Below are 23,669 nucleotides of genomic sequence, written 5' to 3' on the forward strand. Positions count from 1 at the left end.
GAAGACAGTTGCACAAAGCTTTGAACATTGCTGCCTTCACCATAAGAACAGAACCCAAATTTAAGTTTTTTAAGTTAAAAGAAAAGAAAAATGTTGGGAAATTAGCAAAAATGAAAAAAAAAAGAAATTTATTTTGGTAAGAGGGAATACCAAACACAAACTCAGGAGAAACAATCATTTCAATACTGTTGCATCCAAAGCTTCTAAGAAAAATATGAATTGGTCAAAAGCCCAAAAAGAATTAAAGGAAGAGCTCAAAAAAAGGATTTTAAAAATCAAATAATAAAGATAGAAGAAAAATTGGGGAAAGAAATAAGAGGAATGCAGGAAAATCATGAAAAATTAGTCAATAGCTTGGTAAAGCAGACATAAAAAAAATACTGAAGAAAATAACTTTAAAAAACAGAATAGATTAATTGGTTAAAAAGGGGCACAAATCCATTGAAGAGAAGAACTCCTTCAAGACCAGAATTGGCTAAATGGGAAAAATATATAAAAAGTCACTGAAGACAAGAACACCATAAAAATCAGAATGGACCATATGGGAAAAAAGGGACAAAAATTCACTGAGGAAAATAATTTCTTTAAAAAGTAGAATTAGCACTCTTGAATAGAAATACAAATTAAAAATATCTCTAAGGTATCACCTCACATCTATCATATTGACCAATATGACAATAAAGGAAACTGATAAATGTTGGAGGTGATGTGGCAAAATTCAGATACTACTAATGCATTGTTGGTGGAGTTGTGAACTGATCCAAACCATTCTAGAGGACAAATTGGAACTAAGCCCAAAGGGCTATAATACCACTACTAGGTCTGTAACCCAAAAATATTTTTATAAGGGCGGAGGAAGGACCTATTTGTCCAAAAGTATTTATAGCAGCCCTTTATGTGGTGGCAAAAAAAAAGGAAATTAAGGGGATATCCAGCAATTGGGGAATGGCTGAACAAACTGAGGTACATGAAGGTGAGGGAATACTACTGTGATATAAGAAATGATGAACAAGATTTCAGAAAGAGCAGGAAAGACCTACATGAACTTATACCAAGTGAAATAAGCAGAACCAGGAGAACATTGTACATAGTAACTGCAATATTGTGCAATGATCAACTGTGAAAGACTTAGCTACTCTCAACAATACAATGATCCATAACAATTCTGAGGAGCATATGACAAAGAATGCTATCCATCTTCAGAGAAACAACTGTTGGAGTGGGAATCAAATCAAAGCATGCAATTTTTAACTTAAGTTTATTTCAGTTTTTGTTTTATGGTTTTAGATTTATATGATTATTCTCTTACAAAAATGAACAATATGGAAATATGCTTTGCATGATAATACATGTATAACCCAGATCAAATTGCTTTTCATCTCTGAGAAAGGGGAGGGAAGGGAAGAAGGGAGGCAATTTGGATCATATAACTTCAGAAAACCGGTGTGGATAATTTTTATTACACACAATTGATAAAATAAAATAGCTTTACCAAAAAAAAGTAAAATTGACCAAATGCAAAAGGAAATACAAAAGTTCAGTGAAGAAAAGAATGCTTTAAAAATCAGAACTAGGTAAGTGGAAAATAGTGATTCCATGAGACATCAAGAAACAATTGAGCAAAGTGAAAAGAATGAAAGAAAAAAAAGATGTGAAATATCTTTCACATATCTTTTCACATAGGGAGGGAGAGAATTCAATACAATGTTGGAAATTGTTTTTACATGTAATTGGGGGGAAATTTTTAAATAAAATAAATGTTTATTGAATAATTGGTTGCATTTTCTCCATTCCAAAACCTCTTCATATAATCTTCCAGAGCTTCTTTTTTTTTTAATTCTCAGGAAAGGAGAAGCCTTTGTGTTTGCTAAGGCCAACCATCTCTATGGGCAGATGATCTCACCCCATTTTGTCTTCCCCAGCATAACCTCAATCACCTCCCCACCAACATCTTTCAAATATCTATCTCGCTCAGCTTTAAGGAAACCTTCCCTAAATTCTCATCATCCCTTGAGCTATCAGTCTATCTCATCTACTTTTCTTTTTTTATTTATAAAAACATTTTATTTTTAAAATTACATATAATAAATTTCCACATAAGTTTTCTGAAGTTATCCTTCTTTCTACCTCCTGGAACTGGCAAGCAATTCGATCTGGGTTATACATGTATTATCATGCAAAACATTTCCAAATTGTTAATTTTTTGTAAGAGAACAATCATAAAATCAAAACTCCAATATAAAATCCAAATAAATAAAAGTGAAAAATAGTATGCTTTGATTAGCATTCTGACTTCAACAGTTCTCTCAGGAAGTGGATAGCATTCTTTGTCATAGGTCCTTCAGAATTGTCCTGGATCATTGTATTGCTGAGAGTAGTTAAGTCTATCATAGTTGAGCACTCCACAATATTGCTGTTACTATGTGCAATGTTCTCCTGGTTCTGCTTATTTAACTCTGCATCAGTTCATCTAGGTCTTTTCAGCTCTTTCTAAAATCATTCTCTTCATCATTTCTTACACAATAGAATTACATCCCAATTATATACTAAAATTTTTTCAGCCATTTCCCAATCATTGGACATCCCTTCAAGTTCCCATTCTTTGCCACCACAAAAAGAGCAGCTATAAATAATTTTGTACAAGTAGGTGCTTCCTCATCACCTTTTTTAAATCCCTTTGGGATAAATATCTAGTAATGTTTTTATTAGATCAAAGGGTGTGCACATAAAAGGTAATAGTATAACTAAATTAGGGGAACATAGAATAGTTTGCACAACAACAGGGAGCACAACTCCAAATTACCCTCCTGAAATAGTTGGATCAGTTCACAACTCCAACAACAATGCATTAGCATACCAGTTTTGCCACATCTCCTCAAATGTTTTTCACTTTACTGCCATATTGGCCAATCTGATAGGTGGGAGGTGGTACCTCAGAGTCGCTTTGATTTGCATATCTTTAATCAAGAGTGATTAAAACATTTTCATTTGATTATTAATAGCTTTAATTTCTGAAAACTATTTATTCATAACCTCTGACCATTTGTCAATTGGAGAATGACTTGTCTTCTAAATTTGACTTAGTTCTCTATATATTTCAGAAAGGAGACCTTTATCAGAGAAATCTGTTATAAAATTTGTTTACTTGTTTACTTACTTTGTTGTTTTCCTTCTAGACTTAGTTATTGGTTTTGTTTGTACAAATCCTTTTTAATTTAACAGTCAAAATTATTCATTTTACTTCTACTAATGTTCTCTTTTTCTTCTTTGATTATAAATTCTTCCCTTCTCCAGAGATCTGACAGGCAAACTATTCTATGTTCCCCTAATTTAGTTATACTATTATATTACCTTTTATGTCTAAGTCACATACCCATTTTGACCTTATGTTAGTACAGGGTGTGAGATATTGGTCTATACTTAATTTTTGCCATAATTTTTTATAATTTTCCTATAAGTTTTTGTCAAATACTAATTTGTATTTATATTATTTATATACTTATTTTTTTAAAAGCTGGCATTTGGGATTTATCAAAAATTATATTGCCACAGTCAATTACCCCAAATCTATTCCATTGATCCACCATTCTATTTCTTTGCCAGTATCAGATTGTTCTGATGATTAGTACAATTTGAGATCTGGTACTACTAGTTCTCCATTCTTCACAGTTTCTTTCATTAATTCCCTTGATATCTGTGACATTTTGTTCTTCCGTAAGAATTCTAATATTTTTTTCTAGTTCCATAAAATAGTTTTTTGGTAGTTTGATTCCATTTTATTGGTAGTTTCCATTTTATTGGAGATTGTTAATTTGTTCTTTTTCTAATTTTTTTAGTTGCACTCACAATTCTTTGATTTTTTTCTGTTTTATTAATATAAACTTACATTCAGATATATAAAATTTCCCCAAAGTATGACTTTGGCTGTATCCAATACATTTGGATAAGTTGTTTTCTCATTGCCATTCTCTTTAATGAAATCATTGATTGTCTCTATAATTTGTTCATTTTGAAGAATTAGTTTACTTAGTTTCCAATTAATTTTTTAAAAAAATATTACCTTCCCTCTTAGAATCAATACTGTGTATTGGTTCCAAGATAGAAGAGTGGTAAGGGTTAGGCAATGGGGGTTAAGTGACTTGCCCAGGGTCACACAGCTAGGAAGTATCTGAGGTCACATTTGAATCTAGGGCCTTGTGTCTCTAGGCCTGGTACTCAGTTCACTGAGCCACTTGGCTGTCTCCTCCAATTAATTTTCAATTTGCCTTTCCATGAACTCTATTTTTCCTGCATTATGATCTGAAAGGGATGCATTTGTTATTTCTTCTCTTTTGCATCTGGTTGTTAAGTTTTTATGCCCTAGTTTAGGCCAATTTTTGTGCACATACTATGTGCTGCTGAAAAGAAGGCATATTCTTTTTTATCCCCATTCAATTTTCCCCAGAAATCTAATAAATCTAACTTTTCTAAAATTTCACTCACTTTCTTTATTGCTTATTTTCTGGTTAGATTTATCTAGTTCTCATAGGGGAAGGTTGAGGATCCTTACAAACTAATTTTACTCTTTATTTCCTTCTTAAGCTCACTTTGTTCCTCCTTTAAAAATCTGGAGGCTATATCATTTGGTGCACATGTTATATTGATATTACTTCATTGTCAATACTGCCTTTTATTAAGATATAATTTCCTTCCTTTTCCCTTTTAATTAGATCTATTTTAGCTTTAGCTTTGTCTGAGATCATGATTTCTACTCCTGCTTTTCTTATCTCAGTTGAAGCCGAATGGATTCTGTTCTATTCCCTTACCTTTCCTCTGTGTGTGTCTACTTGTCTCAAATGGTGTTCTTGTAAACAACATATCATGGGATTCTTTTTAGTTCACTCTGCTTTTGTTTTATGGGTGAGTTCATCCTATTTACATTCACATTTGTGATTACCATCTGTACATTCCCCTCTGTCCTGCTTTACCCTTTTGATATTGCACTTTCTCCTTTTACTCTGTGCCTCCACACAAGTGTTTTCTCTTTTAATCACTCCCCCCTGCAATTCTTCCTCCCTTATATTAGTCCTCTCCCTAACAAAATTCTTATTTTTCTCCTGCTTCTCTATAGGGTATAAGATAGGATTCTACACTGCTATGAAACTGGTTGTTATTCCCTTTCTGTGGCAAATTCTAATGAATAAGGTTTAAGCATTGCCCATCACCACCCTCATCCTCCCCTCAAATGTAATAGGTTTTTGCACCTCTTTAAGTGATATAATTTACTCCCATTTTACCTCTTTTTCCTCCTCTCAGTACACTCCTTTTTCACCCCTTGATAATTTTTTTGTATATCATCCTAAACAGCTTACTCTCATGCACTCTATGAATACTTCTTATAACTACTATGATAATGATAAAAAAAATATTAAGACTTACAACTATCATCTTTCCATGAAGGAATAAAAAAATTCAACCTTAATGAGTCCCTAAAATTTTCTATTAATTTTTTTATTCTTCTCTTGGATTTGTATTTGGACATCAAATTTTCTGTTTATGGCTGGTCTTTTCATCAGAAATTCTTAGAAATTTTCTATTTTATCAAATGACAATTTTTTCTCCCTGAAAGAATATAGTCAGTTTTGATGGGTAGGTGATTATTGGTTATAAACCTAGTTCCTTTGCCTTCTGGAATATCATATTCCAAGCCTTCCCAATTCTTCAATGGAGAAGCTACCAAATCCTGTGTAATGTAAAAATGAAGATTTGAACCCCAGACTTCAATCCCCAGAAGTCCTTGCTCTAGCTCCCAAGATGCCCTCTAATCTCACTGAGATTTCCACCTGGGCAAGATCAAAAATTTCTATTTAAGTGGCTGTAAAAGCTTACTGAACTCTCTTCCTACTTCCGCTTCTGAGCACATGCAGCTCTCTACCTAGCAGGCAAGATGCAAGTGGTTGTGAATGGGCTCTCTCGGCCTAGACATGAGCTTTCTTATTTTGTATTTTCTTTATTTCTCAATCTTAAATAAACCTCTAAAAATATAATACTTCTAGCAGAAAAACTAATTTTTACCTGCCACAGTTTGGGCATAACCACTTCGGGAAAACGAAATACCCTCAACCTTCTGATCTTTTAAGTTCAGCCTTTAATAGCTAGTGCCTAGTTTGTTTGTTTTTTAAGCCACAATTCTCCAAAATGCTTTTTTAGAAAACCATCTTAATCAGCTCTGGCCTTCCCACCAGCCCAGCTCAGCTTGGCTCGGCTACTGTTGCCTGTAATCTGGACCTGTTTTAATCACTCCTGCTCCTCCTGTTCCTGGTTATTGCCTCTCCGCCCTCCCTACCACTGCCTGCCTGTTTCTGCTACGCAGACCCCATAGGCTCCTGCTCATAGGTCTTTCTCTTGCTCACCTGGCCCAGCTGATTCCCACACCTCTGGCCTCTGACCCAGACGGCTCATAACCCAGGCTGCTGGTAGCAGACCCAATTTCTTCAGGACTCATTTCTATCAGCTGGTAAAAAATAGGGGTAATTTTCCCTTAGGCTATGATTAGCCTCCACCTGGACTGGGGGCAGGGAATCACAGGAAGGGAGAAAGAAAGGGAAAGAAGGAAGAGGCTTTTCCAAACAGGAACTTACAAGCATGGGGTACTTAAAAGGATATCTTTTAACTATATTTGGTTCTTTCATTAACCTCACATGAGATTCAGGAAAAAAAATTCAGCTCTCTGTAACTCTTTAGCTAACTTTGGAGGGGCAGCTGGGTATCTCAGTGGACTGAGAGCCAGGCCTAGAGATGGGAAGTCCTCAGTTGAAATCTGGTCTCAGATACTTCCCAGCTGTGTGGCCCTGGATGGGTCGCTTAAACCCCATTGCTTAGCCATTATCAATCTGCCTTCCAACAATAGGTATCTAAATGGATAAAAAAAACCCAAGGAACTTTAAAGAGACTGGAGTTATATTTTTAAGGCATTTCAGACTCCAATGTTTTATAAAAATCTCTGTATTCTATTGCACTTGCTGATTGTTTTGTTTATGGTTTAACTTTGTGATTTTAAGTTCATGCAGCATTGGGGTGTATGGGGTGTTCAGGGAGGGGTAGTACCTCTGGTATGGTCTGACCTTCACCTGACACCCAGCTCTCACTTGTAGCTCTTAGTAGCTGCTGGCATGCAGCAGAGGCCACACCCCAGGCAACGGCTTCGACAGGCCGGCCAAACCTTGTGAGGGTAGCCATTGGGTCGTAGACCCCTGGTGAACTAAGGCTTTGCTCACCCAGCATGTGAAGACTGCTATGGCTGAACAGACGGAAGAAACCAATAAGAAGGTTCAACGACTGAGAGGGCGACACAGCAAAGCACTGTGGAGTGCTTAGGGCATGCTGGTGCACAAAAGACAACACGGCCATCCAATGCAGTTGAGGAAGTCTCCAGGTGTAACGACTTCCAGGCTTCCAATGCTGAGAGAGTGGGACTGTCTCTGTGTAACGACTTTTCCACTTAATCTCCTTCACGCACAAGTGTTTTTGTGCACACTCATCAACATCACAGATGAAAGCGCACAAAGACAGTCATCCTCAGTTACCGAGAGACTACTACTACTACTATATTACTGCATTCAATATTATTCTGTTATACTGTTCATTTTAATGTACTGAGTTTTAACTACTGTTATATTCTGTTGCTTTTCCCCAATGACCATACTGAACGAACAAACATTGAGTAGGCCCATATTTTTAAAAAATAGCTTTTATATTTTTGACTTTGTAAATTGTCACATAGAGGATAGATGGACTTCTTCAGAAAATTGTTATAACAACCTTTGGAAAATTAATGTGCTAAATATCTCAAATTGATTTTAAGGGTTTTTAGACATGGTTTTTAGAATTTTCTTAACAATCTCTGGTCATTTTTGCCTGCCCCTAACACAAGAGGTAAGGCCCATTTTAACAGCTGAAATGAAATACAATTTAACCCCCAACTTCCGCATTTCTAAAAATGTGAATGGAAGTTGGGCAGTTAATCCCAGGGCATTTGTATCCCTAAAATGCCTCCAAAAAAGGAGCATCTCTCATTAATACTCTTCAGCTCATTTTACTTCCACCAGAATATCTAGATTTCTTGATGATGCTCTAAACCCAAAAAGAGTTTTACTTTGTTGAAAAATGGATTTGCCAAGGTTGAAAGATTTTCTACATTTGTAAAAATTGTGACAAGTATCCATCAGTTCATAGGCTTTTAAAATGTCATACAGCAACTTCTGTGAAATATGATAGTGTGTTTGTTTGCTATTGTAATTAATTGGGCTATTGAGAATTTTGGGGATATTGATAACTACACATTGGAATTACTGTTCAATTCATCTGCTTGTACTCACAGTGGATCATGGCCAGGTATGAAGAGGAAATGGATCTCATTTTTGGAGAGAAAGCCCTGTATTCTATATTTTCTTAGCTGACACAGAGTGTCAATAGTTATAAGCTACATTTTTAAATTTTTAAAACTCTTTCATTATATTTTTCTTGCATGTTCAATATATTATTTCAGTTTATTTTTTCTCTCCTTTTATATTTGAAGCACATGCCACCAGTATTGAGATTTTCTTTAACCTTTTGATTCCTTTACTTAGAATTTTTTACACATAAGACTTTGATAGTCTATATTTTCATCCAGTAATTTTCTTTTTTTATTTGGATTTTTCTGATGTCTTTTTAATTTCTCTTACCAATTGATTCATATACCTCATAACTCAGCCATACATTCCTAAGTGATCCTGTATTTTTCAATCACCATTTTAATGGGGAAATGTAAAAAATATTATTATTTTAAATTGAAAAGTTTAAATTCTTTTTAGGAAGAATTTTAGGTAAAGAAAGATGCTACCACTATGAATCCAGAAACTGAACTGTTGGAGAAGACACCATGAAGAAGCCTCCAGACCACAAGCTGCAGAAGAAGATCAAAATTGAACTTTGGATATGGTTGATTGAACATTTATCTGTATCTATACTTTCATGCCAAAGGGGACTTCCCCCTAACTGGCTTTTTGTCAATGCGTCCAGCAATTATTGGTTTTGTTCTTTTTTCCTCTTATCCTCAAATTATTGTAATGTTTAAGTTGATTATGTTTTCATGATCCTTTGGGAAAAATCTTTTTCCCAGAGGATCATTTGGGGAAATGTAAAAATGGAGATTTGAAACCCGGACTTCAATCCCCAGAAGTCCCTGCTCTAGTTCCCGAGATGCCCTCTAATCTCACTGAGATTTCCACCTGGGCAAGATAAAAAATTTCTATCTAATTGGCTGTAAAAGCCTACTGAGCTCTCTTCCTACTTCCCCTTCCAAGCAGATGCATCTCTCATGAGGTAAGTGAAATTGAATGGGCCTTTCGTCCCTCCTAGGCACGTGCTTTCTTACTTGTATTTTCTTAAATTCTTAATCTTTAATAAACCTCATAAAATATAATATTTATAGCAGGGAAACAAAATTTAATTGCTACAGTAATCCTGACTGGCTCCATGATAGTAGAATTATTTATTTCTGGATGCTTTCAGTATTTTCTCCTTGACCTGGGGGCTCTGGAATTTGACTATAATATTCCTGGGTATTACCATTTGGGGATTTATTGCAGGAGGTGATCTATAGATTCTTTACATTTCTATTTTACCTTCTTATTCAAGAATATCAGGACAATTTTTCTGTGATAATTTTTTGTAATATTCTTGTTATATTCTTGTATGCTTTTTTTTTTTAAATCATGGCTTTCGGGTAGACCAATATTCTTAGATTGTATCTCCTTGATCTATTTTTCAGGTCAATTTTAAAAATTAAATAATGCATATTTTCTTCTACTTTTTTTTCTTTTGATTTTATTATTTCTTCATGTCTCATGAAATCTTTAGCTTCTATTTTTCTATTCTAATTTTTAAAGACTGATTTTATTCTATGAGCTTTTGAACCTCTTTTTACATTTGATTATCAAAGAAACTCTTTTCTTCATTGGATTTTTGTGCCTCTTTTTCCACCTGACCAATTCTGCTTTTTAAGCTGTTACTTTCTTTTTGCACTTCTTTCATTTCTTTTCCCCATTTTTCTTCTTCCTCTTATTTGATTTTTGAATTCCTTTTTGAGCTCTTCCAGTGCCTGTGACCAATTCCTATTTTACTTTGAAGTTTCACATATGGCTATTTTGATCTCACTGTGTCCTACTGAGTCTATGCCTTGCTCTTCTTTGTTTCCATAAAAATTTTCTAGGATTAGGTGTTTCTTTTGCTGTTTGCTCATTTTAATGGACTTTTAAAAACTTTTATCTTAAAGGTGGACTCTGTTCTCAGAGTAGAGAATGCACTGGCTTGAACTTTAATTTTCCCTTGCTTCTACATTCAGCTTTAATTTTGGTTTTCTTCAACTTTCAGTTCTTCTAAGATGGTATTGTGGTGTGTGAACTGAGAGCTCTGATGCTGATTCTTGCTCCTGGTTCAATCTCCTCTAGAAACTGCTAATGGCTTGTAGGGCTCAGAGCACTCTGAGCTATCTTGCCCTGGGGCGTGGAGCTTCACCACAAGTTTTAAGGGGCTATAAGTTCTACAGACTTGGATACTCATTGCAGGCTTGTGCCAGGCCTTGGGACTTGAAGGGGCATGGCATGCCCACTGTTGGCTTAGACAGGAGGCCAGGTCTCAAAATTGGTTTGTGCCCAGTTTGGACTTGGTGCAGAAGGTTGGGGGAGGGGGGGAAGGCAGCTTGCACTCCTCTATGCATTTTTACTTCCAATTTCCCACTGAAATAGACTTTTCTGCCTACCTTTCGAGTTGTTTTCTACAGGAGCTATTTCACGCCATCCCTTTTATGAAAGAGAACTCTTTACTCTATTGTCTATCTTGAGTGAACACTAACTTAAGTACCCCTACTTAGTACCTCACTAAACTTAAGACAGGATTATGTCTCCTTTGTCTACCTTTTGATTGGACCAACAAAAGCTTGAACTAGATGGAGGAGTTCCCAAGTCACTTTCTAAAATGGGTGACAACTCCAGGAACTTGTGAATCCTTTGGTAAGAGTTTACACCTTCAGAGGCCTTTGATAAGAGTTGACACTTCAGAGGATGAGAGGCGTGAATCCCACAGACACTGCCCCCTAGGCAGTGCTAGACAATTTGGAAATCATGATTGGCCCCTGAGAAGAGGGGCAGGGACAAGAAGTCACCATAAAAGCAAGTCCCAAACTCAGTCTGAGAAGATTGTCTTTGAGAAGATTGTCTAAAGAGAGTGTCTTCTGGAGATAGTCTTTGAAGGAGCTTTGCTGGAGACTTTGGCTTGGATTGTGGGCTTGGAGCTTGGCTTCAACTTGGACTCTGACTCTTGGAGTACTTCATGGGGTGAGTGAAGGGCTAACTCCTTTCCTAGTTTCTGGAGAGACTAGCTTCCCATCTTGGAGGAGATCATGTGGTTTACTCACTACCGGGCTTTCTGGGTGGGAGCTAATTAACCTCTGCCTGGATTAAGATAGGATAGATAACTTCTCTATCTCCTTCACACTTCTCTACTTTATTTTTTCCTCTCTATTTTGTAAATATTTGTAAATAAAATTTTGACTCAAGATATAATACTGACACCACATAATTTCATATAATTGTTGTCCAACCATTAATTTTAACCCTTACACTTCGTTGGTTCTGTGACTCTAGTATTCATTTTTAAGTACTATTTTAAGGTTGGTTTGAGAGGTTTCTCAGAGCAGTTACAGCTTTCTGTGCTGCTACTCTGCCATCTTGGTTCTGTTCCTTACCTACTTTTCTTAGCCAAACTCTTAAAAAAAAAGTCTGAACTCTTTTTCTTCCGACTCACTCTTTAACCCCGTATATATTGGCTTTCATTCTCCCTCTAATGAAAGTGCTGTCTCCCAAGTTTTTATTGAACTCTTATTGCCAAATGCGATGGTCTTTTCTCAGTTCACAACAATCTGCTTCCCATTCAATGTTGTTAACCACTTTCTCCTCCAGGATCCTCATTCCTTTGGGAGTTTTCTCTACGTCTTTACCTACTACATATCTGACCACACTCTTTTTTAGTCTTCTTTGATGGACCATCAACCATATCATGACCTCAAACTGTGTCTATTTTCCAAGATTATGTCCTGCACTCTGCTCTTCTGTTTCTACATTCTCCTTGTATACATTTAACTGTCATCTCTGCAATCACTGACAGACCTTTACCACCACCTTAGCTTAGTGAAACACCCATTGGACTCCATTATATCAGTTGAACATCTAGGCACATTTGAACTTCACTGCTGCTGTGGGAAATTAGGAAACCAGGAAAGAAAAATTAACAACCTAAGCCTTTAGTCTCCTGAGCCAATCAAGATGAGAGGATGGTCTCAATACCTTTTTTAACATTCTTCTTCTAGTGTTAGAGGTTCTGACAGAGAGAGTTTGGTGATAAAGATGATTGAGCCAGACTGAGTCAGAACTCCAAAAGTGCAGAGTTCAAATCCAGGCTCAGAAAATTAATAGCTGCATGATCCTGGGTCATTTAATTTCTTCTGCCTCAGTTTCTTTATCTATAAAAGGAGGATACTACCAACTTACATGGGTGTTTGAAAGATCTAATGAGATAATATTTTTAAAGTGAAGTGTTTGGCACACAGCAAATACTGTATAAATTATAATACTCTTCTCTTCCCTTACTCCCACACTCCAAAGTTGGTTGCTCTGCATCTTATCCCTTACCTCTTCAGTCCATCCTCCACATTTCTACCAAAGCCCTTTGCCTTAAGCACAGATTAGACCATTCAGCTCTTCTACCAATTCCAATGGCTTCTTATTGCCCCTAGTATCATTTAGCAATCTTGATCTTTAGCTCTCAAAGCCATACTTTGGTCACAACCTCTTTCTAGCCTCACTGGACACCATATACCCATCTGCCCTGTGAAATCGAACCACATGGGCCTTCTCTCTGCTTGTGACATAGTGAATTGAAGCAATTCCTGTTTCTATCCACTGCCTTATCCCTTCCTCTTATTCCCTTCTCCCCCCTTCAACTTGGGAGTTCCTCTCTCTATATAAAACACATACACGTTAGGCACCATTTTCTGCATGAAGCCTTACCTAGTATCTCTCACAGTTGGTCTTCTCTCTTCTAAACCACTCTGTACTCAGCTATTGATAAGATTGAATCTTATACTGAAACTGTATCTATTTTTCTGTGTACTTGGTGTTTCCTCTATTAAAGTGGGACCTCATTGGAATTGAGATCATTTCTTTATATGGTACTTTCTCTCTGTATCTACAGAAGGGTAGTCTCTTCAAGACCACCTGTTAACTGATCAGGGCATTTTTCTAGATGTTTTCCTCATTTTTCATTCTTCGTTATTATCAAAAGTTGACTTTCTTGGGCTCTGGGTCTTGATCTTTATGTTGCCATTCTCCCACTTCCTCTTGTTTCCATTAGTACCCTTCTTTCAACTTCTTCCATCTACTGTCTGCCACTTTTTCTTCTTCAGACAACAGGAGATTAGCAGCTTTCCTGATGTCCTTACATGATGGAGGAAGAGTCTTCTGGGATTCCTATAGCACTGAAATATAATGTAAGTTCATCTAACACAGCAGGGAGCCAGGAAGTGGTGAGTTAGTAAATGTTGATGAACCAGATTAGAAAAAAAAATCCCAAGTACATCCCATTTTTAAGGTCTATGTTCATCATGAACATCACTTGCTTATGTCAATCAACAAACCCATCAAGTTTTGACTTAGAGCATTTGCTGATTCTCAAGACCGAAGACAGTGCCTGGCACAGAGGAGCTACTTTCTAAAGTCTTACTTTACTAAAGTCTTACATTAAGAAATGTAAATGAGAGGAATTCAGAGAAGCCTGGGAAGATTTGTGTGAGCTGAGACAGAGTGAGCAGCACAAGGAGGACAATCCCTTATTCTGATGACAATTCTGGAAAGGACAAGAGCCGGGGAAGCCTTCAGGGCTCTGTTCCATGGCTCTTCAGACAAGACACAAGTGTGAAGGGTTTTCCTTGACCCTTGATTGCTACAAGGGAGAATGTGGTCCAAAGGAACAAAAAGGAGAGGAGATGGGCTAGACAAGCAAAAAGAGAGCTAAGACATGATACCTAAGGCATACAGACTAATGAGGAAAGTGTGTTTCCCTTATCAATCAGCTGTAATGATGGAGAATTTAAACACAGAAAGCAGCAATGGAGGATACATGTCAGGAAATCAGGGTTCCAGATGAAAAAGCACCATTGATATACTTCAAAGCACAGGTAAAGAGAGCAGGGCAGTGTTGTTACCATTGTACTCAATTTTATGTCTATGCTTGTAAAGAAACAACTCATAGCCTAGGGACAAGAGGTGGTAGGTTCAATTCTGGCCTCAAATACTTCCTAGATATGTGACCCTGGACAAGTCACTTGTCCCCCCATTGCCTAGCCCATACTGATCTTCTGCCTTGGAACCAAAGCACAGTATTGATTCTAAGACAGAATAAAAGGGCTTTTTTTTTTTTAAAGAAATAATCCATAGACAAGAGATGGTCAGCATCAAATAAAATCTTCTTTGTGGATGGAAGTGGCCATGTTGGCTGATGTTGGTCAGGACTGTGATGGATTAGAATGACCATAAATGAGGGTCTCCAAGGCCCAGAGGTCATTCACTGGCTCTAGGCTCCCTGCTTTTGGGCCAGACCTTGGTTCTCTTCAGGCTGATTTGGAAAAGAACAAGAATCCCCAAAAGGGGAGATGTCTTTCCCTTCTCTTCCTAGGCAGGATGCTGGCCTATAGGGATTTATATAGGGAGAGGTCCCAAGCAGTTACAAAACTCATTGTCCTGCCCTCAGAAGAAAGAATCCAACGCAAAGAAGAGGGTAGCAGGTAGGGCCAAGTTGGGGGGCGAGGGGAGAGGGGAGGACGTCAGAAAATGAAGATTAATTGCCACACTCACTTATCCCTTCTGTTCTATCCCATTCCTGTCCCCCAACCTCTTGTAGAAACCCAGAAGGAAGCAGGAGCTTGAGTTCTGAGAGGGGATGAGACTAATCAGAGCATCAATGACTCCTGAAGCAGAGCTTTTGCCCCAAGTGATATAATGGGTGAGATATAAGGTCTGGCAACCATGACTCAATGATAAAGGTGGGGCTGGCACTCTAGGACCTTTAGCATATGAGCCTGGACAAATAGCAAGAAAGGGAGCAGCCCTTGGAGTCAAGTCTGGTAGATAGACTTTTAGCTGCAAAGGAAGAAAGCAGAGATCTGAGGTCCAGGAGAAGAAGGCAGTTTCTGTTTTGAGTCAGCTTGTTCTGGGTGGGTCCTCCTAGTCCCAAGATTCCTACCTGTCCTGCCTCTGAAGTCCCAGGACAAGAACTTTCTTCCAATGGGATCCAGGACCAGGACCTCAAGAATCTCCCTGGTTCACCTTTCCAAACCCTGTCCTCCACCATCTGGACTGCTATTATGACTCAAATAACCCCTCTTATACCCTAGACTTTTCCCAGGCTTCCAAAACACCCTAGAGCTTAAATTATACCTGAGCCAACATGTATAAGGCTGGTCACCCTGTGAGCTCCCTTTCCCATTCTTCCAGCACCCCCTCCATCTTATTCCCTTCCACATTCACAGGATCCAGTGACAGTGGCCTCATTGCTATTCCTCACACTCTCCATCCTTTAACCCTGCATTTTCCTAGCTCCTCTCCCTCATCCTCTAAGTTCTGACTGCTATCTTCTCTAGTCTCTGCCTCCAAGTTTTACTGGTTCTCTCCAAGTGTGGAATAAAATCCCATCTTCTGAAAGAAACCTTTCTTGGCCCACCTTCTTTGTGTGATTTGCTACAATTTACCTTGTGAATATTTGGAATGTAGGAAACAAACATTTATGAATTGCAGAGCCCAGGCAGGGCAAAGCCAAGGGGTCGGAAAGATGAAATGGTCTCCCTGTACTTTAACTGACTAGCATTCTAAGAACAAGAAGTGGTCTTTGATGTCACCTTTATGCCATGCCTCTTGCTTCACTAAGGTCTCCAGCTCTGGGACCTGCTCTCCTGATTGGGGAATGCTGTCCTCAACCAGCTTAGCCCCTCCCTCTCCACTTACTGCTAATCTCTTTCTTCTCTGAACTCTGGGAAGCACAATTACATCTTTAACACTCATATTCCCTGGCACTTACCACTGAGGCTCTCCTACAGTCAGTGGGTAATGGCTGTCAAAAGTGAATTTTGGAGAGAACATAACTGACTACATTGGATGCTACATTTGGTGTTTTTATATAAATGTATAGAATATCCTCATCAGTACTTCCAATCCTCCTCTCACTTTAAGAGAATTCATGGGGTTCACCCATTTCTTTTTATTAGGCCAAATAATGCAAAATGGGCTTACTGAACCTGACTAGTGAAGCAGACACTGTTTTCTTTGGACTGAAGTAAGTAGCTATGATAAAGACCTTATTTTTTTTTTAAACCCTTACCTTCCACCTTGGAATCACTATTGTGTATTGGTTCCAAGGCAGAAGAGCGGTAAGGGCTAGGCAATGGGGATTAAGAGACTTGCCCAGGGTCACCCAGCTGGGAAGTGTCTGAGGCCAGATTTGAACCCAGGACCTCCCGTCTCTAGGCCTGACTCTCAATCCATTGAGCTACCCAGCTGCCCCCAAAGACTTTATTAATAGATCCTTCTAACTTTAACCCTAAATTCCCATCCTTTTTCTTTAACTAAAAATGTCCCTTTCCCTGTCTATGTACCCTTACCTGACTGTATCCAAAACTTCTTTCTAAGTCTGCCTCACAGATCTGACTGACCTATCCAAATACTGGGTCATTTGGTTCCTATGCCTTGCCTGGAGTTGATGGAGTGTATCCTACTCTTGAATAGAAGAATAAATGAGAGTATACCTGTCTGTTTGGACCCTGGGTTCACTTATTCAGGCAGGGGCTACTAAAGACCTGGAAAATTCATGCAATATGATATATGTGGAAGCAGGCAGTATTGACCTTTGGGTTCATACAGATAGCAAGCATTGATGGAGCCCTTAGAAGTTTTGTAACTTGATGGAAGCAATTTAAGCCAAACTGAGGGGCCTAAAGTCACATGGGAAGGTTCTGAAAAGGAGTTTGGAAGCAATGAACAGAGATAGGGAACCTGTTCTTGGCTCCCTGAGGCTCTGTGGAAGTCCAGTATCTTTGCAAAAAACATCCTCAAATGGGGTCACAAAGATTCAGACACAACTGAAATGACTAAACAAAAAAACCATATAACAACAACAAATATAATATATGTGATCTCTAGAACTGAAAAACCAAAAGTGTTCATCCCCTATTGAGGATATGGGTCATATTCTTGAGTGGATAAAAAAAATAAAACTGCCCTAGATCTGTCTGCATCCTGTGCTGCCTTAGTCTAGCTGCCCCTGGCAACGACCCTGACAATTCTCCCAAAAGGATTAAATGACACCATACTGAGAGGGCTAGTGGCACAGAGCAGGTACCGTGTAACTAGCCCCAACTTCTTTTCCAGTCTTCTTATACCTTCCTCCTTTCCACCTCCTCCCTAATTCAGGGACACTGCCCTGCTGACTGATCCTTCATCAATACCCTGTATCACCTCATTCTATGTCTTTCTAATGATTGCCTCTCATACTGGAATGTCCTCCCTCTTTCCCTAGCCTCTTGGCTTCCTTCTTTTCTCAGCTCAAACCTCATCTTTTAAAAACCAGTTTTTTTCTGGTCCCTTAAACTGCTAGGACCTTTTCTCTCAGAGGGCTCCCACCTACACAAGGGAGTACACAGGGCTTCTCTGGACACAGATGCTCACACGGTTTTTCTGGTTTAGAATGAGATCTCCTTGAGAGCAGGGTCTGATTTTATTTCTCTTTCTTTGTATCCTTAGGAGGTTAGCACAATGCTTGATACGGAGATGCCACAATTTCTGCTCTATTGACAATACTGCAAAAGATGCTTAAAGTCCAACAGGATGCAGCCTCCTTACCTCTGTTGAATTCCATTTTGAATGAAGTTGGTCAAGTCTGGAGATGGATTGCACTCACCTGGGATGGGGGTCGCTGAGTCCTAGGGGTCATTCCCTCTGGGTCCACAGCCTTTCCTTGGACCATGTTTTGGTCCTCTTCATGGAGGATCTTCAAAATGGGGAGACTTCCTCTTTGCATGCCTAAAAGGAATTACAAAGGGTGAGGTCTCAGAGGACATACAAAGGTCCTGGCCCTGCCCTCAGGGAAGAGTCCACCTAAGTCCACCTAAGGCAGCAGGGAGATTCTACCTTAAAAATGAAGTTGGACTGAACCAGAAGACTTCCCACTCTCTTTAACCCCATCTTTAGCCTCTCCCCCATTCTCCTACAGAGAGCCAAAAGGTAGAAGGGGCTTGGGATCCCAGATGAGATGAGACCAGTGAAGCCACAATGACCCCTGATTCAGATTTCCCTGATACTATGGGTGAGATATGAAGGTTGGGCAACTGTAACCCAGTGGTAAAGGTGAGGATGGCACTCCAGGACCATTGGGATGTGATGAGGAATCCTGACAAGTAGCAGTCCCAAGAGCCAGATGTGGAAGGAGGTGCTCCTGACATAACAGGCAGACACTGACCAAAAGGTCAGATAGGGAACAGGAGGCCCAAAGGAAAGGGCAATCAGCAGAAGCAGGGTGCAGTTAAAGGTCCTCTCTCAGACTTACCAGGCATCTGCACATGCAGGGCTGATTTCCAGAAGCCAGAGAGAATTCCGCTTCAAGGGAAGAAGCAATCACATGCAGGGTGAGGACCTCTGGATCCTATATACCTCTTCATTCCTCCACCATTTCTACCCCTCCATTCCTTACCTTGCTCTCCAGTGTGGATTCTCTTATGTCTAGCAAGATTGGAGCTTTGAGTGAAAGCCCTTCCACACTGATTACATTCATAAGGTTTCTCTCCATCATGGATTCTCTGATGTTTGGCAAGATTGTTCCTCTGTGTGAAAGTCTTTCCACATTGATCACATTCATAAGGTTTCTGTCCAGTGTGGATTCTCTGATGTTCAACAAGATTGTAGCGAGTTGTGAAAATCTTTCCACATTGATTACATTCATAAGATTTCTCTCCAGTGCGTATTCTCTTATGGCTAGCAAGACAGGAGCTTTGGGTGAAAGTCCTTCCCCACTGATTATATTTATAAAGTTTCTCTCTGTCTTGTGCTGCAAGACTGCCCTTCCCTGTAAAAGTCTCTCCACACTGATTGCATTCATAAGACTTTTCTCCATTGTGTATTTTCTGATGTGCAGCAAGATTGGAGCTTAATGTTAAAGCCCTTTCACATTGTTTACATTCATAAGGTTTCTCTCTAGTGTGGATTCTCTGATGTTTACTAAGATTGGAGCTGCGTGTGAAAGCCTTTCCACATTGATTACAGTCATAAGGTTTCTCTCCAGTGTGGATTCTCTGATGTTCAGCAAGATTGTAGCCTGTTGTAAAAGCCTTTCCACAGTGTTTACATTCATAAGATTTTTCTCCAGTGTGGATCCTTTGATGTCTAGCAAGACTGGAACTCTCTCTGAAAGCCTTTCCACATTGATTACATTCATAAGGTTTCTCTCCAGTGTGAATTCTCCAATGTACAACAAGGTTGGATCTCCCTGTGAAAGCCTTTCCACATTGTTTACATTCATAAGGTTTCTCCCCGGTGTGAATTCTCTGGTGTTCACCAAGACTGCCCCTCTGTGTAAAAGTCTTTCCACACTGATTACATTCATGAGGTTTTTCTCCAGTGTGGATTCTCTGATGTTTGCGAAGATCAGAGTTACTTCCGAAAGTCTTTCCACACTGATTACATTGATGAAGTATCTCTCCAGTGTGGATTCTTTTATGTACATTAAGACTGCCCCTCTGTGTGAAAGACTTTCCGCATTGGTTACATTCATAAGGTTTTTCTCCAGTATGGATTCTCTGATGTACAACAAGGTTGGAGCTCTCTGTGAAAGCCTTTCCACATTGTTTACATTGATAAAGTTTCTCTCCAGTATGGATTCTCTGATGTTTAGCAAGTTGGGAGCTCAATGTGAAAGCCTTTCCACAGTGTTTACACTCATATGGTTTTTCTCCAGTGTGGATTCTCTGATGTTCATGAAGACTGCCCCTCTGTGTGAAAGCCTTTCCACATTGATTACATTCATAAATTTTTTCTCCAGTGTGGATTCTCTGTCGTCTAGTAAACTTAGGGTTCTGACTGGAGGTCTTCCCACCTTTATTACTTACATAAAGCATTTCTCCAGAATAACATTTTTGTTGTCTAATGAGGTCTGAACTCCAGCTGAAGGCCATTTCCCCTAGATTACTCTGATACATGTGAATTTCAGAAGTCTTTTCTTGGGATTGAAGAAGCTCTCCATGTTGCATAAAGCATTTGCTATATTTGCTGTCCTGAAAACTGTCATTCCCTGAGGTCATTTTGTTACACTCATTTAGGACTGAATACTGACAATCTCTTTCTGGTTTCATCATATTCAGTCACCCTTCAGATTTTTATCTACGTTGATATAAGAGTCACAGATTTCTCTTACACTCAAATCTCAGGGACTGTCACTTATGAATTTTTACTGGTCAGATTCTTCCACAAAAAAAGGCTTAGCTTTGTATTCATCTCATTCACTTCAAATCTGGTGTCTGCAGCTGAAAAAACAAAAACCAACAAATAATGATATATACATAGAAAAACATGCACACAAAAATATAACTTCTTTCTTCTAATGGCAGATAGTAAAGTAAATTTTTATTCTATTTTCCCAGTCAAAAAGAAGAATTTTCAAACATACATTGCCAGAACCAGTCTTTGGATATACAACATTTGGTCACATCCACAAGATGGTTGATTTTAGAAGTACCTTAACATAGAATAACATTGGACTACCACAACACACCTATGATACAAGGAGGTGCAGCCTACTAAGCACATTTTATAACTCAGGTCATGAACTCAGAATGGAGTGAACTAACCTCCCAACAGCTAGACTACAGTTCAAATCAACTTGGATATCACAGTCATTCTTGGTAAATTTCACATGCATAGTGAAAGAACAGTTGGAGGACACCAACTGTCCCTTCATCTCCCTCGTCTCCTAGGTAATGGAATCTTCAGCTCACTGGCACCTGCCAGTTCTGCTCCACTTAGAAATCTTTTTGCTCTCTTGCCTCCTAAAGATACAGAGAGAGAGATTAAGAAAAACCCTTTAATAAAGGAAACTCCTAGGAGAAGTTACTGTGTAATGGGAGTAGGAGAAGTGAGAGATGGAGATGTGCATCAAGGTAGGTGTTGGAGAAAAATGTGTTGGCGTTTCTTTAGTGTCCAAGATCAGAACTTCTTCCATGAGGTGTGTGCATGGGCATCCTCCAACTGTTCTATCATTATGGTGATATTGGTTGCGTCTCCCCTTGGCCCCTTCTGACCTAAACATCCCTTTGGGGAAAGGCTCAGACTAGCCCTACCCCCCCCCATCCTGTGGCTGCACCCCTGTCCTCCAGCTGCCTCCTGACTCAAGTCCTTTGGCCCATTCTTTTATTTGGGAGAGGACAAAGCACCGCCATGGTTCCTTCCTCACGGACTGACAGGGGCACTTCCTTGATTTCTCCTTCTCAACAGCCCTTTAAAGACCAAGACCTCCCCCCTACCCCCCCACACACACTCTCAATAGATGCTGACTGACTGAGGTCCAAGTCCCACTCCCTTTTGCCCTCCTCACTTTTTGTTCATTGGGTATTTGTAGTAATGTCCAAAGAAACCACTGTATCTCCACAGAAGGACAAAAGCCTAGATAGAATTGACCCTGTGACCTGGGGCAAGTCACTTCAACTCTGTCTGACTCACTTTCCCCATCTATAAAAAGGGCACCTCCCCAGCACGGGGCTTGTTGAGGAATCCATAAGGGTTACAGAAATGCTAGCTCTGGACATTTCCTTTCTTGTGAAATAGGGGACACAGAAAAGCGGGCTAAAACTGTTGCATGGACCAGGAAGAGGAGAGTGTGGACGAGGTCCAGCTGGAAGGGACTGCTCAGAGCCAGGAAGGTCTAGGGGCCAAGGCAGTCTTGGGTCTAAGCAAGAGGAGGGGAGGTTTCGGGTAACCCCACCCCCCGTCCTCCCCGAAGCCTTTCTGCTCCCCAGCCCTCCCAGGGCAGATACACATATACACCCCACCCCCGGAAACACAATCACACCCGATGGGGATACGGACTGCCCCGGGCCGGACCTGTTGTCACTCATACACCGACAAACAGACGCCCCACACCCAAGCCCTCTCACACACTGGCACCCGAGCACGCCCCCTCAGCCCCTCTCGCTCCTGCACACGCCACATGCTTGCCAGTACACTCTCAGGCTCACTAACCCCAGCCTGGTCCATGCTGCTCTTCGGACGCCCCCAGGGGGGTAGGGGGCAGGAGCGGACTCGCCACAGCCCGCTGGTCATCTGAGCTGCCACTGAACTCTGACAAGTGTGGTCACTACGGAAAGCTGCACCTGCGCGCATGAGATTCCCAGCATGCCCTAAGACTGCCATAGGGGAGGGGCCCGCTGTGTGTGCAGGAGAGCGAGAGAGCGAGATTCACGACTGGCATTCTGGGAAATGTAGTTCTCCTGTCTCGGGTTCCTCCCACTGGGTTTAGAGACTTGGTGGGGGAGTCGCTGTGTCTGATTCTTCCCCAGGACTCAAGAGCTGAGGCTTACTCACATTTCCGTTTCCGGTGCTGGGCTTCTTCCTCCTTAGCCTGGAATCTCTCTGAGGGTATCCTCTATTCTGGTGCGCTGCACACAGTAGGTGCATAATAAGTATTGAGTAATTGATCCATTCTTCCCACGGCCTGGGGACGAGGTGCTAGGAACCCCCGCCCCTCTTCTGACAGAGAAGGAAACTGAGGCAGAAGGCAGCACTAACTCAATATTCAAGTTATTTCTTATATATTATGTCTCATAAACCTACTATCCCTCTCTCAGGAAATGAACAGCGCTAATTGGCCAGGACCTAGGACCAGGACAACGTCCCCTCTCCCTCAGGTAAAGAGAGACAGCCTCTGTTGCAGATAATTGGGTGGAACTGTCTTCCCCATTTGGAAGATCCATGGTGCCATTATTCTAGCAGTTAGTTCACATTTTCTCATGAACTCCATTAGAAATCTCTCTGTTGACCGTGAAAGATTACTCCAAAAGAATGCTATTACAATTTGACAAATCAAAACCAGCTCCCTAGCATAGGCAGACCTTATTACAGGCACACAAGGGGAGGTTGGTGCCATTATTAATCAGCCTGTGATTTATAACTGATTTTCATTCCCTCCAAGAAGGGTTATCTAAGATCTACCATATTGCAGATGAGACTCATGTCTCCCAGCTCATGCTTCTCTCAGCTTCCTTCTGATTTTACCTGGCTAGCAGGTGCTGATATTTTTGCCACCAGAATTAGATGAGTTCTTATATTTCTGTTTATTCTTTTCTTTGGTTCATTGGTTTTTTTACCTCCATTCCTCTTGTTGCAACATCTGCTGCAGAACACCCTACATGCTTTCCAAATGCTTTTTCAAACAACACTCTCTAAGACAGCCAGCCCCTATGAAGATAGTATATTCATCAGAGGACAAAGGCTATCCTGTTAATGACATTTGTGATGAGGACCACTCAGGTGATGACCCCTACAGCCCAGATCCAGGCAAGG

General features: G+C 40.0%; 1 protein-coding gene across 3 annotated transcripts in view; it reads right to left on the reverse strand.

Annotated features, from left to right (window-relative positions):
- The window catches only part of LOC103095662 (zinc finger protein ZFP2-like), a 33,957-nt gene extending 11,458 nt beyond the window's left edge, over window positions 1–22,499 (reverse strand). Inside the window, exons 1-3 of one of the 3 annotated variants that reach the window (XM_056796455.1) lie at window positions 22,350–22,499; window positions 18,814–20,638; window positions 18,025–18,146 (exon numbers count right to left, since the gene is read on the reverse strand). In XM_056796455.1, coding sequence (XP_056652433.1) covers window positions 18,025–18,146; window positions 18,814–20,470 — 1,779 coding nt within the window. In that variant the 5' untranslated portion in view covers window positions 20,471–20,638; window positions 22,350–22,499. Of the gene's footprint in view, window positions 1–18,024; window positions 18,147–18,669; window positions 20,639–20,962; window positions 21,412–22,349 lie in introns of those variants that run through there. The other 2 variants (XM_056796456.1, XR_008911666.1) reach the window with 2 other exon arrangements.
- Between the last annotated feature and the right edge of the window lie 1,170 nt (window positions 22,500–23,669).

Source organism: Monodelphis domestica, chromosome 4 (assembly GCF_027887165.1).
Source record: "Monodelphis domestica isolate mMonDom1 chromosome 4, mMonDom1.pri, whole genome shotgun sequence".
Lineage (NCBI taxonomy): Eukaryota > Metazoa > Chordata > Mammalia > Didelphimorphia > Didelphidae > Monodelphis > Monodelphis domestica.